Raw genomic sequence first — 19,429 nt, forward strand, 5'->3', positions numbered from 1 at the left:
ATTTTAAAAACTAAAATAAAAAAGATTTCACATGGCAAATAACTTTTCTAGCAAGTCAATAATCTTTTAATTCCTTTTTATATTAACAATCATTTTTACATTTCCCCTTTTCACTACCTATCTCAACACAGGCTTTAAATATTTTAATGTAGACGCACATCAGATAGCTGAAGGCCAGGTTTTAATGATAACCCTTGGGAAAGCTGAATTTACCTTACCCACATTTAGCATAGATGAAAATAAAATACACAGAAACTACCTCAATCAATGTGCAAGAAGGAAATAATCAATTCAGAAAGTCATTTTGTTAAAAATATTTATTTAAAAAAATACAATTGTTGTCCATATCTAGTTGCACATACATCTATTAACACATCGATATAATCTTGGACTTTAGTAAATTTGATACAGTGCTTTCTTAAAGCCAGCTTGCCATTATACAAAGCAGATTCCTCTGTCAGTTCTTACATAAAATAATTTTTTAAATGTATCATCTTTGTATCATCATTACAGAATTTAACAGTAATTTTTGCATAAAACTTGAAGCGAGAGGAAAAAAAAAGATCACCTGATTGGCTATTCAGAGCAACCCCTTCCTGTGTCTGGAGATGCACTGAGTTATCAACTACACTTTTTCCTCTTAAAAGCAGCATATTATAAAGCCCTCAAAGTGCTAGCGCATGCTCTTGCTCACCACCCCAAGCTCTGTAAAGCTTCTTTGCCGGGCACATGGATAGTTCAAGGCTCTGGCTCCAGCCATCCTAACCTCCCTAAAACAACATCCCTTCATTTCCCAACAGGTGAAGTCAGACTGCTTAGCTAGAAGATGTGGCAGTTTCTCTCCAGTTGCATCAATTAACATGGTATTAATGTTAGCAGTTACCATCATTTGAGTTGATTTTTAGGGAAAAAAAAAGTGATTTTAATACTCTGAAGGTCTCCCTAATGTAAATTACATTGAAATTAATCAAGACAAGTTATCAATGACACTTTAACAGTAATGCAGTCTTTTGGGTAAGTGTGCAATGGCATCATATGTATTCTATTTATATCAAAGTAGTGGGTATTAGATATTATGAGATAGATTTCAAAGTAAAATTAAAAAAAGATAAACAAGGGGGAAAATAAACAATGAAGTAACTGTCTCCTCAGCTGAATGGACAGAGGTTTGAGGAAAGCACCCCGACGAGTTCTTATTACCACAGAGCCCAAACTGCAGACACGGACGTAGAAGAACGCAACTCTGTGTCAACGCCACAGCAGACAGATGCTTTCCTCCTGACTCACAGACTGGTTCAGTGAAAATCAAAAATTTAACATTATTTAATTTTCAAGTGATGTCCACCACTTGAAGATCCAGTAGGGCTCTTAGAAAATTATTAGTTTGTTCTGCAAAACACAACATTATACACTTTAAAAGAAAAAAAAAAAAAAGCCAACTTGATTATCTGGTGAAAAGGGCATAATTCTAAAAAGAAAAACCAATTTTAGTCAAAAATTGTATTTGCCTCAAACCAAAGCCAACCAGCAGCAAAATGACTGGATTGAGTTTCATATTTAATCTCCCCTGCCCACAAAGATAAATGAAACTGCTAGAAGGTAAAAGTGAAGAAACACTTATGATTGTGATGGGAAAAGATCGAATGGCCAACCCAAATAAACAGGCCTGAGTAATCAAACATTAATTGTATTCATTTCTATCTTTATATATATGCACCTCAGTTAATTTCACTAATACAGAACGGGGAACTTCATACAATATGCTACTTTATCACATAAACAATGAATGTAATGTACATATAAAGCCCACTGGTAATACTGCCATCAAAAATTAAAAGTATGAAATGTCTTAGAAGGGACTGTGTCCCCTGCATGACAGACAATTAGCAACAATGATTAAATAGGAAAGAAACTTAAAATTGGCGAGCTCACAAAGCTGAGTATGACCCACCAACGACAAATCATTAAAACTCATACATTTCTACAAAGCACAGTATTAAAAGCTTGTAAATTATTTTAGAACATCCTAGCCAAAAGAGCATACCTTACAGAGCCTAGAATGGCTCATTGGGTCATTTATCGTTTATCCCTTCTCCAAACAGGTCTTAAGTTCCAGAAAATATAAACAAGAAATAAACCTTACTTCCCTGACCCTCAATATCCTTAAGCTGAAATTTAACAAAATAATCATTAAGCGCTTCCAGTTATTAAAAATAAAACAGTGCTAATAATGGTGCCCCCAAAAGTGCCAAGTGATTTCATACCAGTACATGGCATTCCCACCCCTAAACTCTAGGCAACTTTGAGTGATTCCACTGGCTGGAACTTAAGCCACAGGGCACCTCCCCACCCTCATCCCGTCCAGAAGATCCCAGGCCTGTCCTCGCGTGGCTTATAATCCTTGGAGGGGTTCAGAACCAGAACGGGCCCTTATGAGATGGGAACCAAGGCAAAGTTGGAAGAACATTCAACCCAAGATACTCTGAGGTTTCTGCTAATGCTTACTATGTACAGTTCATGAGGACAGATTAGGCTACGATGCCAGAATTCCTCCCCCACCGTATGAGTCATGGTCAGATCTGTATTTTAGAAACACGACTTCTAGTATACAGCTCCTCTCTGAGAAACTTAGAACCCAACATAACAAGGATTTTACACAAAAATAATGTAGAAATTTAAAAAAAGAACATCCTTATTTGCTCAATAATACATGAACATAAGAGAACAGTTTAAGATGACTTTGCTTAGCGTATGTCACACATAGCACTGTACGGTATTTCTAAAATGTTGACAAGCAATTAGTCTTTAAGGCTTATGATTCTAAGTATTTTAAAAAAACTGAAATGTGCAAGGCATTAATTTTTAAAAAGTGGCAACTGCAAAGTGCAGCCAAATTTTTCCCTTAAGTTTTAGTATAAAATAGCCTAGGAACCATCCTAGACTAGGATGAATATATGATCCCTCCGAAAAATAGATTTATTTATACACACAAACGTATATTCAGTCAATACATCAGTATATACACACACACAACACACACACACATATGCACTCAGCCAAAACATCAGAATGCCTTGGAAAGAAATGCTCTCGTTTCCTAATTAAATATTTTAAAATAAAAATGTCAACCTCATAAAACTTGCTGATGTGCATTATACTCAAAAGATTAGCATTCAAGAGACTTACTGTGTTTGATTGTATCCCTCACAAATTTTCTTGTTAGAGGTTTCATTTAAAATGATGCTAACAACAGCTTGCATTTCCTGGTTTCTGTAGAAAGCTCAGAGCCAACACTTTCCCTCTCACACAAACCACTCTCATTTCCATTTTCACAATGGCTAAGTGTGGATGGCAGCGCCCTAGAAATTGCTATGTCCTGGCAGGCTGTCAATCTATCACAATTTTTCCCACAGAAAAGTAGCGTGAAGAAACTGGCAGCTTCAAATGGAACATTCATACTACATCAACAACTCACCTTTCAGATCTGCCCTGTTCACAGGTAAAAACAGGACTTTTATCCTAACAGGTTCCACCGAGTACGAGAAATGAAATCAAACCGCCCTCTTTTCTTGCTTAATACACCACCACCCACAAGAATTCAGATTCTAAGATGAAAACTTCAACTTCAGTAAGCACGGTTCTGATGACACAGGGGACTAACAGGGCACCTTGTTTCAGGCAACGCCAGCAGCACTAAAAACAGTAACAAGACATTTATTTGTTGACCCCAAACCAAGACAATAATTAACAAAAAACATTTTCCATCAAACTAATTCTCTGGTCAGAGTACCTGCTCAAGACAGTTACGGCTGACCTCCACGTCACTACTACGAGCTGACCAATCAGCTTCTCCCATTCCATGTCTGTCCCGCCCTCGGGTCACAGAGCGCGTGCCGGTGAGGAGTCGAACTCTCCTGCTGGTGTGGCCCTTCCTCCGGAGCGCCAGGCTTCTGCACAAAGACCTAGCACTTGCTGCCGTGTTTATTTACACACCTAGCGATGGCGCCTCAGCACAGCTCTAGGTTTCTAGCATGGGTACATAAAATATATACACCAAGTGAAGTGACGGACAGAACAGACCCATCAAGAAAGTATATCTTCAGATGCCAAGAATGGCACCAATTTTTAAAAAATCAAAAACACTAATGCAGCAAGAAAACGGAGGTTGTTAGGCAATTTAAGCATAAAGCAACTTGAAGTGATTCTGAAACTGTTGGTAAAATAAAACATGAAAAAGGCCCAAAGAAGCTTGTGAGCACTTAACAAAATAAAAGTAAATTATAAAGTGATACCTAAGATGAAAAGGAAAGAGACATGGGCTGTCAAAAGTAATACGTGTGAAGCTCTGGAAAGCATCTGGTAATGGGCTGTTCGGCAACTTATGAAAAAGAATTAATGTGAAGCTTGGGAGAGAGGATGACAAGCTCTTCTGAAAAATTCCTAGTATCTTCTAGAGATTTTACATAAAAATCAGATCAAATACATAAAGGGTTTTCCCATGTATCACAATAAGGCATCCACATTTTCCCCCCCAAGATTAGACTGAGAAACAGTACTCAGGGGTCTTCAAAGTCGAGTACATGCCACGGGGGGGGGGGGGGGTGCAGAAGACAGTCTACTGGGTGCAGGAAGAAAATACTAGAATTTCCACTCAAGATTTATTTTTATGCCCTCCTTAACTTCTGTTTTTGTGTATTTGTGTCTTGTAACATACATACTACTTCAGTCCAGCAGTATATAACTTGATGTATATGTGTATGAATTTGCAATGGGGAATCTGTGTTCAAAACCTGTTACTGATTAAGGTGTGTGTTCCAAAAGGTTAGAGACTGCTTTTCTGAAATGCCACTGAGTGTTTCTAATGTGCATAAATTCACTAGAAATATACAAAACTGTCTTTGGGAACTTTAGAATCACAACACAAATGATGAGACCAGGGTGAAGCAGTGTCATCAGATGACATGACACAGTGCCAGGTGTGAATGGAACTGAAGGGGTCATATCAGCAGCCTGCAGTGACAGCTCCAGAACCCCAAGCCTCTAACTTGGTGTCCTCTCCAAGTCTTAAGTGACACATCGTAGGGAGAAAGCCAGAAACCATGCCATGTAAAGAGATACAACAGTCAGTTTTGCCTTTTTTGATCTCTAATATAGTATGTAATCTTCAAGGAATTCTTTGAGTGTAAAAAAAGAAAAAATCCAGTGTGAAAAACAGTCTAGTACCCTTTTACTATCTGGGCTCTTGGGCTTATTTTCCCCATCAAAATCTAAAGAAAAATCACTGTATCTGTATTTTAACCACCAAAATGTAAAAAAAGTAAACCTATATTTGAACTCTTAAGAAGCTTAAGGTTGACCTTTTGAGGGTTTCTAGATTCTTCCATTATGTATAAATTTTTTCAAATCAATAGAAGTTTCACCTTTGAACACACAAAATATGCCACGAGGAGTATTACATCACAAAAGAAGTGTGACAAACCAAAAAGAAAACAGTGATTTTAGAAAGTACGTGAAAATGCCCTCAGCGTGGAATGAACGCAGCAGCTCGCTGGCTGAGCGTGTGGCTCTGAGCCAGCGGTACATCCCTTCTCAACCCCAAGGTGGCCACTTAGAATCCGCCACAGGGGGGATAACTTACATCATGGAAAATCAGCAAATGCTACAATTTAAGGGTCTTTTTTACCCCTAAGGAGGGCCTGGTTGCTAAACGTTGCCCAGCATCCGACTGACTAGGTAAGGGCCAGGGCAAATGGAAAGCTAAGTTGATCACCGTGTTAGTCTCAAAAACTCATTCAACATGCTCCCGTCTTCACTTGGGCCACTTTTGCCCACCAGCATTCATCCTGGCAAAGTGACTAGTGATGGACACCAGCTACAGCTACCAAATGTAAGTCTCTCCAGTGAAGGCTGATCTTAAGTTGGTATGTCACCTTTTAATGCTAAGAACTCTGCGGATGCGCAAAAAAATACAGAGACTTTCCCAGGAAGGAGGTAGTTTACAAATAGAATGATCTGCCTCAAATACTTGCGCTAAGGCTGTAGCTTCATTTCATTTAAAAAGCGAACACACAAGCACACGCACACAAACACACACACCAGCTTCCCCAGAACAGCTGATCTCAAAGAGTAATAAGCAGATGACCATCTACCCCCTAAGGCCCAGGCCTCTCAGAGACTTCCGGGAGAGGCTCAGAGGCAGAGGACTCACTAAAACTAGTTCCTAGGAACTTGCTTTGACTGAGTCTTCAAGGTGCCCTTGGCTTCCCGGGCACCCCTGTGCTGACACGGTTAATTATCAAAGATATCATCTGTGAAAACCAACCAATGGCTTTTCTCCTTTGATTCAAAAAGATACTCTTTTGTGCTTTCAAAATTTAAAATATCTCTACATTAAGCCATCAATATTTACTTATTTAATGTACAAAATGTTAAGTAACCTAATAAAACTATTGCAAAGTGCTGCCGAGCAGTCTAATTTCAAACAGGCATGCAAACGAAATGATTCCATGTCGGGGACAACACCCCGGACGTCTGCTCCCCATCACCACTGGACACTCCCCGGCAACACCACTATTGCACATCTCAGGAACAGAACTCTTCCGCTGGTGGCCACAAATGAACCAGTAACAGGTCTCCAACGCTACAAATATAAAGGCAGCTCCCTGAATCCCGTCCCTCTGCTACTAACCAACTAGCACTGACGTCTTACACTAGAGTTCCTCTACACTGTATATAAACAAACTAAAGTGAACATTATACATCTGGACGATGCTGGTTTATAGCAGTGTCATGTTAAGCCCTCAAATCCTCACTCCCGCTTTCCATTTAGTTCAGGTGATTCAATTATAGGAACTATTTCTAGGGTTAAAAGACTAGCTCAATGGGCAGAGTGGTTGGTGGTGCGGCATACCATCTAATCCTGGATTTTAAAGCCTCATTTTTCAAAAGACACCACTGTGATGTTGGTATTAATTCAGTTTGGGGGATCAACAAATCTGCCTGGACCTGGCACTGATTACCCTATGGTAATACTTTATAAATTTGGTAGAGATGAAGGCCTGTTTTTCACTACAAAAATAAATAATCCAATCCCTATGTATGAGCGTTTCCAAATGGATTCTGCTCCCAATTAAAAACAAATTTTTTTTCAAAAAAGCGTATCTTCACCTCACCACAGACTTGGAGGCTTCACTTTGCTTTTCATCTTCCTAATTATATCGTTAAAACTACCACAACCTCTAACAACCTTGAATTTAAAAGATAAACACAAAGTAGAAAACGGGATAAAATGAACAGAAGAAAGGGTCCTTCACACTGGGTACCTTATAACTGGGAAAAGCCCCACTTGTTTCAAGTTATTTTATTCAATTGAATCTTTGATTCAGAGATGCCTCAAAATTTCAAAACCCAGGTTCATCCCCTCAAAACCCATCATGTAGCAAGCTGTATTCCACAGGTGTGTGCTCACTCTACCCAGAGAGCAGATGACATTCCTGTGCCAGAGACGGGGTCCCCTATTCTCACTGATTGTTCCAAACACTGTCTTAAGCTTCAGGCTTAAAGGTCTTCCTATGTGGGAATAAACCAGCTCCATGCTCTGCTGACAGGTTCAGACAACATCACACATACGGCTAGGAGACCCAGCCTGAATAAATGTAAGTAAGACGCCTTTTTGTGGAGGTGCTTACATGTGTTACAGCTGACAGCCAAACAGAACCTCCCCAACAGTCCTGCTCCAATTTTACTTTGTGTGAATAGGAATGACTCTTCTTCCTCCACTACTTACGCACAACTCATTCTTAGCATTCAACAAAGCATGTGGCCAATTTCATTTAACTTACATTGCTTTAAATAATATACTCAAAACATAATTTTTTCCTGGGTAAAGGGTCCCAATAAGGCAGAAGGAGTAACTTTGTTCTTAGTTGCTCTTGCAAAGCATAGCTAGCTGCTAAACCCCACCAAAAATGTAACACAAAATCCAAAACATTTTTAAAAAAAGAAAGAAAAAGAGGGAAATGGAGTTTCGACTCCAATTAAGGCATTTTTACACACAGTCTGACTTGAGTCCTCTTCAAAGAGAATCCTAAAAAAGCGTTTTAATGGAGAATGGCAAAAATCACCACAGTCTATCATCAGCACTGTGGAAGTTATCAACCGCTCACTCTGAATGTGATCACGGTGAAAGTCTCTCTGTCTCCTTATTCCTTGGTTCTCTCACTCCACAGCACATAGGTCATGTTTTCTGTAGGTCTGGGGAAAATGGGCCAGGGGTGGAGGGTCCATCCAGGCCAGAAAGAGTGAACGGCCCATGACTGTTCAGCACAGAAGGAAACTGAGAAAGAAAATGACACACATTATCATCCTATTACACAACCCCAAATTTCACTATTATATTCCCTGAGGCAGAACGTGACAGCCACCTGCAGTGACTCACAGGACAAAGGCAGTCATTGTTTATCATGGGAGAATATGATGACACAAAAACTTGAAAGAAAAAAGTTGTTTGTCTTATATGTTACATATTAACACACTCTCCAGCCTACCTTGATGGAACAGAAAGAACAAACCTATACCTTCTCTCAGATCCTAAGGAACACAGGTTTACACTTAACTTCAAAGGAAGGTTTTAGAAAGTCCAGTGAATGACAGCATGCACTACAGAGCATAATTCGGCTATAAAGCAAATCACAGACTGCCAATAAGAGGTCCAGAAGGAGATGCCCGTCTCCTCACTCTGTGTGTAACTAGATGTATAACTAGATGTTTAGATGTAGGGTGCTCATCAGGGAAAAGGGCTCCCAACATGCATTCTGAGACCACGTCTCTATGGGGACGTCAGGCTGAAGCTACTCGAGCACTGTGACTTTGCTGAAGGTCACAGATCTCTCTCTTAACTCAATTATCTGTCCGTGAGAGGCAAAGAAAAATGTAAAAATGAAATATGGAAAATTCTCAACATTTTCTCAAATGAATAATTGAGAACTTTTTGCAAAGAAGAAAAAAACTGCCAAAGTAAAAAGATTTTTAATGTTCTTTTTTTCCCCCCTTACCACTTCATTTCCAAAAGAATAAATGAGAAGTTAAATTACAAAATCTAAGAAAATTTCCCAGGGAGTCACCCTCAAATAAGTGAATGAACCAACTACAAGAAAGTCTGCAAGTTATAAAGTCTAGATTTGGGCAAAATGGTGGTTTAAAGCTGTGAGGCCTTTCCTAAGATCCTGGTTAAGAGATAGTATAATATATATATATTTAAAATGTTGACGAGTATCAATTCTGAGTGAGGGGGAAAAGGGAGTATTTGAAATACTTTTCTCAAGAGTTTTCTCTATTTTTCATCACTCCTCAGTTAAAAGGGGAAACCTGTGTGCAGAGTTCCCCCCCTAAAATACATACGTACACAGAAATATGCTTTTTTCCCTAGAAAAGAGGATTTCTAGCATTTAAAATGACAAAAAATAATTGGGTGGGCTCAAAATCTACTGCAGTATTGAACAATTCTTGGTCTAATTCAAATGCATGAAACAGTAAATAATGCAAAGGAAACTTTACTGTGAATATTTATGTGAGTTGTTTGCTGGCCGGAAAGTTAACAGTGAGAAATTCAAAAGTAAATCTAAAGAACACTCATTAAGTGGAAGTTTTACCGAGATTAAACGGAAGAGTGGATACCGCCCTTTCACCTCTTCCTTCATTTACCACGCCCCAGTTACAAAAGACAACAAACTTTTATGCAATTTACCTGAAAAAGTGTGTTAGCACCTTGCAGTCTGGCTGGACTTAGGGGAGCAACAGGGCTGAGAGTACTCCAAAAGTGGATACTGGAGAGCAAGGGGCTCGGGGTCAGTAAGATGGGCGTCTGCAATACACAGAACAAAAATAGAACTAAATGGCTTATCAGGATTGTGTTTTACCCTCGTAATGATACACAAATAACCCTGAACCCAAATATTGTCTTATTCTCCACTCCAAATATTTCCAAGTCTGAAATTTTACCATGATGAAAAAAAACCTCAGAATTTACTTTAACAACCCAGGAAAGATAAAGATCAAAATATTTTCTAACCTGTTTTTGTAGGATCTTTTTTAAACAGAAAAACCAATCTGAATTCAGGTGCAGAGAAATAATGGGTAACTGAGTCATACACAGTTTCGCTTTAATAACAAGAAGGTCTGGGAGTAATCTATTTAAATGTTACATGAGATGAGCAAGTTAAGAAATATCTCATGTAACTGTACAAATTTGGTACTCAACATCACACCATTTTTCTTAAGGTCCTCAGGGTCTGTTTTCTAACTTGAGATTACTGCTGTTTGGTATAAGACCAAAAAGGAGAGAAAAAAAAAGTATTCTCTTTAAGAGAAAGTGGAAAAAACCTAAACATTTGTTTACTTGTAGAACAATGAATTTTTTAACACAACATTCCAAACCTTTTATTTTGACAATCCTAATGAGGTGAGGAATTGGGTTACCTTCACGGAACCATACATAACCTCCCTAAGACAAAGCTACAGAGTGAATGAGAACTTGAGGTTAATAAATTCTGGACTTGTTTTAAAAGGTGAGTAAGAGCAAACAATGGTGACACTGAAAAGAAAGAGTGTTACCTGTGAAAAAAGTGCTGGCGTGAGAGAAGCTGTAGGGAGAGAAGGGCTCAATATCCCCAGTGGGCTTGGATCACTGCCTGTGATCACGAGGGTCGGGGCCAGCTCTAGCCCTTTGGGTTTCTTGGACCTTGATGAATTATTTGTTTTGTCCTTTTCTGGCAAAGCTGAATCCTGGTCTTTAGGCTCCAGTGACAAGTTCTCTGGAAGTTCCATTGGCTGAGAAGCCACTGACTTCATGTCTGTGTCCATGTCTGGGTTGGAACTCAGCGGTGGTGAAGGTGTTCTAGGAGGTTCCTGCAAAGGGGATACGGACGAAATAGGAGGGGTGGTGGTAAAGGCCGTAGTTACACTGGATGCAGGAGCTGGGACTTCCAGCGAAGGCAGTTTGGGGGAAGCCAAGGTTTCTAACACTTGGATAGTTTCTTCTGAAGATGGAGAAATACTTGGGCCAGTTGAAATGGCGGCAGCAAGAGGTTCAACTGGTGGCTTTTTGGAAGGTGTTGTTACAAATTTGATAACAGATGGTGCTGGCTCCTGAGATTTTTTCTCTGCCAATTTCTCAGCCGGATTCTCAACCTTTATAGATTTGAAAAGCTTCCTGTTGGAGGAGTTCAAAGAGTTGAGGGTAAATGAAGAATACAAGCCGGAGTGTATGTAGTCATTGCGGCTAGAGGTCTTGGCACCAGGCTGGGGAGGCTTCTCTTTCCCCACACTCTCCATATCTTTGGAACTGCTGCTGCTGACTTCGCTGATGCTTAAAGCTTCACAGTCTCCCTCAACCCTGCCCACTGTCATTGGATCCATGTTCAGAATCTCTGGGTATGAGACAAACTTGTACACAAACTTCTGACCATTCACTTTTTTAATGATATTCTGTAAATAAATAAAATAGGCATTCTTACACTTTCTTATAAACTTACCCCCCCACAACGGCTCAGGAAAAAGCTGACCTAATGGGGTTCTCTATTTGATAGGTAGTTCACTTGAAAGCTTCAAAAGCATCCAAATTTATCTAGTCATATCAAACACAGTTCCTACGATAATGGAGTCAAAGTTAAAACATTTAAATGTCTTATTAACAATGGAACTGATACATTACATAAAAGCTGAGAGATTTTAATTGCTAAACACTGTCAACCAAATATCTGTGTGAAGTCAAAAATTGCTGAACTGCAATCTCAAATAATTGCAAAGGTACAAGCCATTCACATCCTGAGTAAGTCAAAAGGAATTTAGAACATTAGTTCTGCTAAGGTCCCTACTTCCTTCAGAAACCCCAGTTGTTTCTTATCTCGTATCTCCATACAGGAAAGCTGATAGTATCAACCACTTACAGATGAAAGAAATTACGATTCCAGCTTCTCATTCTAATTCTATCCATTTGAGCCATTTATTTTACCTCAGGGCCCAAGAATGTATTCAAAATAATAAGAAATTTAAAAAATAAATTTTAACTAAGAAATCAAATCTACGTATTAACAGTTATTCTTTAAGGTTTTAATTTGTGTTCTGGGTTAAACTAAAAAGTAAAAATTAAGTAAAGCTAAAAAACAAAGAATTATGTGACAAATTTTTTTCACTTTTTTTTTTTAATGGAGGTACAGAGGATTGAACCCAGGACCTCATGCATGCTAAGCATATGCTCTACCACTGAGCTATTACCCATGCCCCAGATGAGACAATTTTTAAAGTAAATTGACAGAAACAAGAGTATTTATTTATACTTAAGAATCTCAAATTTCCTTTTCCTTATTCCACCTCTATCCTCATTTCTTCTTTGAAGACAATTACAATTAGGAATGAAATAAATGCAGTAGGAGTGGGGTACTGAATAAGAATTTACAGAAATACAGCTAGAACATTTACATCTTTCATTCTAATTCCAAACTGCTGAAGGTAGAAAATAAATTGGATTAAATAAACCAGAACAGTGATCATTTCACAATGTATACAAATATTGCACCATTATACTGTATACAGGAAACAAATATAATCTTGTATGTCAATTATACCTCAATTTAAAAAATTTCTTTTAATAAATAAATAAACCAGGACATTAGTACGGCTAACATCAACAGAAGAGAAGGAAAAATTCTTGCTTTGAAGTGGACGTGTATTACCTTTACATAATAGTATCTGAGGGCGCGGCTGAGTTTGTCATAATTCATATTAGGCTTGTTCTTTCGAATCCCCCAGAGACGAGCCACCTCTTCCGCCTGCAAAAGCTTGAACTCCCCATTATTAGAGGTCCAGCAGATCATGTGATCGTTCTGCGGCTCCTTCAGGAGCTGAAGGAGGAACTGCCACAGGGTGATAGCACTGTCCATAGCAATGAGCTGAAAGAGGCATCAGATAAGATACACAATTAACAGCCAACACTTACATAACACTGTATGTCAGGCACTGTTTTAAGTCCTCTAACTGTATTACTTTATTTCGTCCCCCCAACCATTCTCTAAGACAGATACTACTGCAGCCTCATTACTTGTGGGAAAAAACTGATCCATAAGAGTTAAGTAACCTGTCCAAAGTCACAAAAGTAAACGGTGGAGCTGAGATTGAAACCCAGGCAATCTAGATCCAGAGTCCAAACTGAAGCATGACAAGCCACTTAAGAAAAACCTTGAGGGGAGGTATAGCTCAGTGGTAGAGTACATGCTTAGCATGCAAGAGGTCCTGGGTTCAATCCCCAGTGCCTCCTAAAAACAAATAAACCTAGTTACCTCCCCTCTCCAATAAAAAACAATTAAGTAATACAGTGATAAGTAAAATTTTTTTTCAAAAAAAGAAAGAAAAATCTTGCTGGGAGATAAAGCTAGTTGCATAAATGACAGGAGCAGACTGATGAATGCCAATCAATAGAGTATCACTGTTATTAAATTTTATCTTAAAAACTCATTGTCACATTCCCTGAGAAGACCACCATCTCAGCATCTGTCTAAGTTAGTCCAGTTGGTTTCTGTGCCAGGACATGTATGTGTGTGTCTCAGGGTGGCTGGAGGTATAGGGAACAATCTACTTTTGCTCCGCTGGTATTTCTCCTCCACATGGTTTCCATTATCATAAGCGGAATTTACATATAAATTGGCAGCACTGAAAATTCAGCAAAATGTTCTCTACTTTACAATTCTGTCACCATTTTGTCCACAGGGATTCCATTTGTGTAGACCTTCCTTTTGCTTGAATAGCAACCTTTATGGGATTATCAAGACCTGAACTGAGAAATCTTCCAACAGTTCAAGTTTTAGGATCTTCCTGTTTAGGCCAGAGTTTCTTAACTTCAGCACTATTGATATTTTGGGCCAGATAATTCTTTGTTCCTAGAGGCTGTCCTTGTGCACTGTATGCAGTTTTAACCACACCTCTGGCCTCTACCCATTAGATGCCAGTAGCACATCCTGCTCAATTTGACAATCAAAATGTCTCTAGACGTTGCCAAATGTTCTCCTGGGGCACAAATCATCTCAGTTAATAACCATTGGTTTAGACAATGGAGCAAGCAGCAAGGAAATGTTCTCAGTTATTTTCCTCACAAAAACTTCAAAACACCTTGTTTATAAGGAATAGTTCTGTAGAACAGAAACTCCGGCCAAATACATACAAGGACATCCTAAGAGGTCTATAATGGAACTTTACACACAAAAAATCAAAAAACCTTCCTTTATCTACAAATTAGATCCCAATGGATCAGGACAGGACTTGAAGACAAACCAAAACCATTAAAATACTATAAAACAGGTAAACTGGACTACACCAAAATTTAAAACTTTCGTGCTACAAATAATACCACCACGTGAGAAGATAATCCTTGGAATGGGAGAAATTATTTTCAAATAATAAGGGACTTATCAAAACTATGTAAAGAATTCTTATGACTAGGAAAAAATTGAAAATTGACAAAGGACTTGAAAAGACATCTCTCCAAAAAGATATATAAATGGCCAATAAGCACATGAAAAGATGCTCAACATCATTAGTTGTTAGGTAGATGAAAATCAAAACCACATAAGATACCACTTCACACCCACTAGGATGGATATAATCAAAAAGACAGATGACATGTGTTGGCGAGAATGTGGAGAAAGTGAAACCCTCATATGCTGCTGGTGGGAATGTAAAATGGTGTGGCCACTTTGGAGAACAGTTTGACAGTTCCTCAAATACTAAACAGAGTTACCAAATGACCCGGTAATTCCATTCTTAGGTATATGCCCTAGAGAAATGAAACTGTATGTCGACACAGACACTTGTACAAGTGTGCTCTTGTGGTATGCTCACGATGGTATTCATAGCATCCAAAAAGTAGAAACCACCTTAATGCCATCAACTGTGGACAAGCAAAATGTAGTATAACCACAGAGTGGAGTATTAGCCAGAAAAAGGAATGAAGTACTGATGTGGGCTCCTTTAATGGATGAATCTTGAAATTATGCTAAGTGGAAGAAGCCAGCCACAAAAGACCACACGTTGTATGATTCCATTTGTATGAAAGGTCCAGAATAGGCAAAGAACGTAGATCAGTGGTTGCTTAGGGCTGGGAACAGGGGTTCGGGAAGGGTAGGCGGGGAGAAGAATGGGGAGTGACTGCTAAGGGGGTGATGAAAATATTCTAAATTTAGATTGTGGCAGTGGTATACAACTCTGTGAATATACTAAAACCACTGAACTGATGAACGCTTTGAGTAGGTGAATTTTATGGTATGTGAATTATATCTCAATAAAGATATCAAAAGAAACAGTACAAACAATACAAAAGTTAGGGCTGAGAAACCTAACTCTAACCATATTTAACTCAGAGAGGATGGGATCCTTAAAGATCAACTATGCCTGCTTCCAAAATGGGCTGAGACAAGGAACAGTACTGGAAAGCATCTGCATTTCTATAACTTTTCTGAGACACTCAGAATGTCCTCCAGTTATCACTGTGAAGCTGGTTGTACAGAGATACTGTCATCCAGAAATAGAGATGGGAAAATAATAAAGAAGAAAAAGGGGGAGATGCCTCCCATAATGAGAGTTAATGGAGAAACTGAGGCCATGAATCCAAGTCTCTTTCATCACAGTCATGTACTCTGTTCATTAGGGAAACCACTTCCCCAGATGGTAAAAGCATTCAGATCACCAGTGGGTTGTAAAGAAGTATTACATTATTAGATACTGTGACAATAATCTACAAATATGAAGTGTTACTTTAACGCTAAATAACCATGCCCACTGGAAATCATAGTTTCCTATAGCCTCACCTGAGCTGTTAAAAGTTAAATGGTGGTTTGTTTATTATATCCACCAAGTACTGGGTGGGGAGGTGGAAGATGCCCTGCCATTTCCTGAATTTACCAAAGAGGCTTTTCTTCTGATGATCCCTACCCATGGCAAGTTACTTTTTAACTACAGATGTTTTCCATTTAAACACTTATTTGATAGTCTAATAAATCTGCTACTCCCTAGTAAATTTCAGCTTAACCAAAGAATTCGGTCTCTGCATTTTCAGATATCATCCTCATATCAAGAATGCTTATAGGAGGGGAGAGGGTACAGCTCAGTGGTAGAGTGTGTGTGTAGCACACATGAGGTCCTGGGTTCTGGAAGAAAGAAATTAAATAGATAAATGATTTTTATGAATAAGCAAATAAACCTACCCCCCCAAAAAAAAGACTGCTTATAGGAGAGTGTATATGTGTGAGAAAGATGATGACAATGACGGTGATGATGATGATGCTGGAAGGAGGAGAGGGAGGAGGAAAGAAGAAAGACAGGCAGAGAACCGGAATCTCAGGACTATTACAAAGTTGGTACCTATAATTCCATTTATTTTTGGAAAAATTCCCCAAACCAAATCCTAGAGTCTTAATGTCTATCATGTAGATAATGCTTGAGCCCTACAGGTTTATAACAGCTAAGCCATACATGCAAAAAGACAGAACCACCGACATCTCCACAATGAGCATACACGTGCCATCCTGAGCAAATGAGAGGTGTTCCCAAGGGGGTGTTGGTTTAACATGCACCTCCCCCTTTGGTTATTAGAGGAGAGCTTGTACTGGGCGAAAAGCTGGTGGAGCTGGTGGATACTTCAGGGCAGAACATAATTCTGCGGAAAACACTGAAGCTTCTCTAGCACTTTACAGGGCCTCTGGGATAGAAAGTTGTTGTGAAAGAAAAAGGGCACTGTGGTTTTGGACTGAAATACTGGGGAAAAAAAATTCTTCTGCAAAAAAATAACGAAGACATAAAACAAACATGCTCAGTGGGCACTTTAAAGGAATATTTTACTCATTCAGTTTTGGTATCAGTTTATTCTTTGAACAGGTGGTGAACAACTGGACATATAAAGTTGAACCTCTTCATTCTAGTTCCCAAAAATGTGCTATTAATATGAAATTCAATAATTTCCTCAATCATAAAAGAGAACTAAGAGGGAAAAAGTTACAAAAGACAGTTATTTAAAATTACAAAGGTAAAATAAAGAGCCAAAAAAATCACTACTTTTATTCTTGTTACCTATCAGTCAAAAAAATCCAAACTCTCGTTTTACGTCTCACAAAAATCTCAATGATTCTACAATTACAGTTTTTCCCAAAAATTACTGTTTTAAAAGTTTTTCAGTACCATTATAAGGAGGGAGGGAAACACTTAATTGATCCAAATGAAGGAATCTGACTTTTGAGGGGTTAAATGTGGAAAACATAATTGATTCTACCTTAATGCTTCAAAGATAGTGGATTAATCCCTGTGCTAAAATGAAAGAGGGAACATGCTGAAGTAACTCATTAGAGAAAGGAAGTCTATTAAATAAAACCTTTTCCACCCTAAACATGTTTATAATACACATAGTCCAGTTGCTGTGGTGACCCATAGTCCATTTTTCAGAAACAGTATTTAGACCCGAAAAAATAAATTCCAGCCTCCAAATTCAGAGTGCTGCTTAAATAAAACAAAAACAAATTATGATATGTATCAAGACTAGTTTTGAATTAAAACCATCCTCGCTGTCAAAAAGTAACCTAGTGTATCTAACCACACAGTATCCTAACAGAAATATTGAAAGTGTGCTGTTACAATAAAACTTAAAAACAACACTTCCCTAAATGGATTCCATTTACGCAGTTTTAATGTTTAAATAAAATCAAAGAGGAAAGAGTTCCCGAGGGGGTAAAACTGAATCACACTACATTTTAACGAAAACATCACTGACAGTTTTGAGTATCGAAGCACCAGGTTTTCCGCAGTGGGGTGGTGAGTAGGAGACGGCAAAAGGGAAGGGAGGATCTGATCCACCAACCAGACATGCGTGAATCGTTCCCATAAGGAGTAAAACTCCGGAATCTTAATTTTAAAACCCTAAACTTCAAAAAGCAAAAACCTGGAAAAAAGCCAACTGTGTATTTTTTGACTACTTCAGTCAACAATGCCCCTTATTTCCTGCCAAAGCCAGTTAATATTCAGCCACCAAAAGATGTTTCCAATTGGTCTTCCCAGGAATGAAGAAGCCACCAGCCTCGCTGCAGCTGTACATTAAGCAGAAAGTAAAGGAGGGGGGGAGGGTGCTTGCTGGAGAGAAGTACAAAAAGAAATGAAACTTGACACCGGATGAATAGCGAGTCTGGGGCGGGGGGGGGGGGGGGGGGAGGAAGAGACACGGATGACCGTGTGCCCCGGAGGAGATCAAAGTCCGGGGGAAGAGCCGCAACCTCACTCGGCCTGGGTAAACTGTACTTTCACTTTCCAACTTCCTCTCACTACAGAAAGTCAGAAATGCTCCCCTCCCGGCAGCCCCGCCACCCCGGCAAAATACAAAACTAAACGAAAAACCCAGAAAAACCTCCCAACCCCCTTTTGACCCAGGGGCCTCGCGGGACCAAACAAGAGGCGAAGAGAGGGGAGCGGGGCGCTCCCGCGTCCACCTGCGCGCCTCGGGGCTGGGGCCGCCAGACAAGGCGGGACGGGGCGGGGCGGGTCCCCAGGGGAGCGCGCGGCCGCAGCCCCCGCGCCCGCCCCCGCGCGCTCACTTCCTGTTGTGCCCCGAGTCCCCGCCCGCGCTCCCCGCCGTTGTGGGTGGCGGCCGTGAGACCCCGACGGGGCGCGGGGTGGACGGGGCGCGCGGGGCTCGCAGCTCACCGAGGCCGCGCGCGGGGCTCTCTCCAGGTCTCCGCCTCGAACACGATGCTCCTCTCCGCCCTCCACGTCCTCACGCTGGGAATTCGAGGACGGCGCGGCAGCCGCTGCGACCCCAGCGGCGCAGCCAGAGAAGGCGGCGGCGGCCGAGCCGAGCCCGCCGGGTGCCCGCAGCCGCCCGCATCTCCCGCCGCCGCCGCACCCGCTGCGGCTCCTAGCGCCCCGCCCTCCCGCCCCCGCACGCGGCGGCGGCGGCGCCGCGGGTCGTCGGGGCCGCTACCCGCCGGGCGCGCGCGCTCGGGGCGTTCCTCGCCGCGGCCGGGCCTGCCACTCGCTCCGCGGCCGCCGCCACTCTCAAACCCCCCAGGTTGCGTCGGGCCCCCCCTCCCGACGCCGGAGCCGCCGCGCGTCACTTCCGGGGGCGGGAAGGGAGGGGCCGCCGGCGGAGGGGCGCAGCTCGCCGCCGCCGCCGCCCCTGTCCCGGGGTTGGGGGCCAGGGGTGCGGGTGTGGGCGCGGCGAGGGCGCCCCCTGGGGTTCCCAGCTGTGCACTCTCCTCTGGACTACTAAGCAGTTACTGTTTGCTGAGGCGCACGACCCGAACCCTCGCACCAAAGCTGCCACGGGCGTCGGGACCTCGGAGGAGCTGGGGCCCCTCCGTGCCTCCCCCGCCCGAGGGAAGAGGTGGCGCTCGTCGAGCGGCCT

General features: G+C 41.0%; 1 protein-coding gene across 1 annotated transcript; it reads right to left on the reverse strand.

Annotated features, from left to right (window-relative positions):
* Nucleotides 1-299: 299 nt before the first annotated feature.
* On the reverse strand, nucleotides 300-19,071 carry ELK4 (ETS transcription factor ELK4). The gene is made up of 5 exons (XM_032467029.1): nucleotides 18,730-19,071; nucleotides 12,732-12,947; nucleotides 10,612-11,484; nucleotides 9,746-9,862; nucleotides 300-8,335 (listed from the first exon to the last, which is right to left on the reverse strand). The coding sequence occupies exons 2-5, from the start codon at nucleotides 12,936-12,938 to the stop codon at nucleotides 8,237-8,239; spliced, it is 1,296 nt and encodes a 431-aa protein (XP_032322920.1). The 5' UTR covers nucleotides 12,939-12,947; nucleotides 18,730-19,071; the 3' UTR covers nucleotides 300-8,236.
* Nucleotides 19,072-19,429: the final 358 nt, after the last annotated feature.

This window comes from Camelus ferus, chromosome 23 (assembly GCF_009834535.1).
Source record: "Camelus ferus isolate YT-003-E chromosome 23, BCGSAC_Cfer_1.0, whole genome shotgun sequence".
NCBI lineage: Eukaryota > Metazoa > Chordata > Mammalia > Artiodactyla > Camelidae > Camelus > Camelus ferus.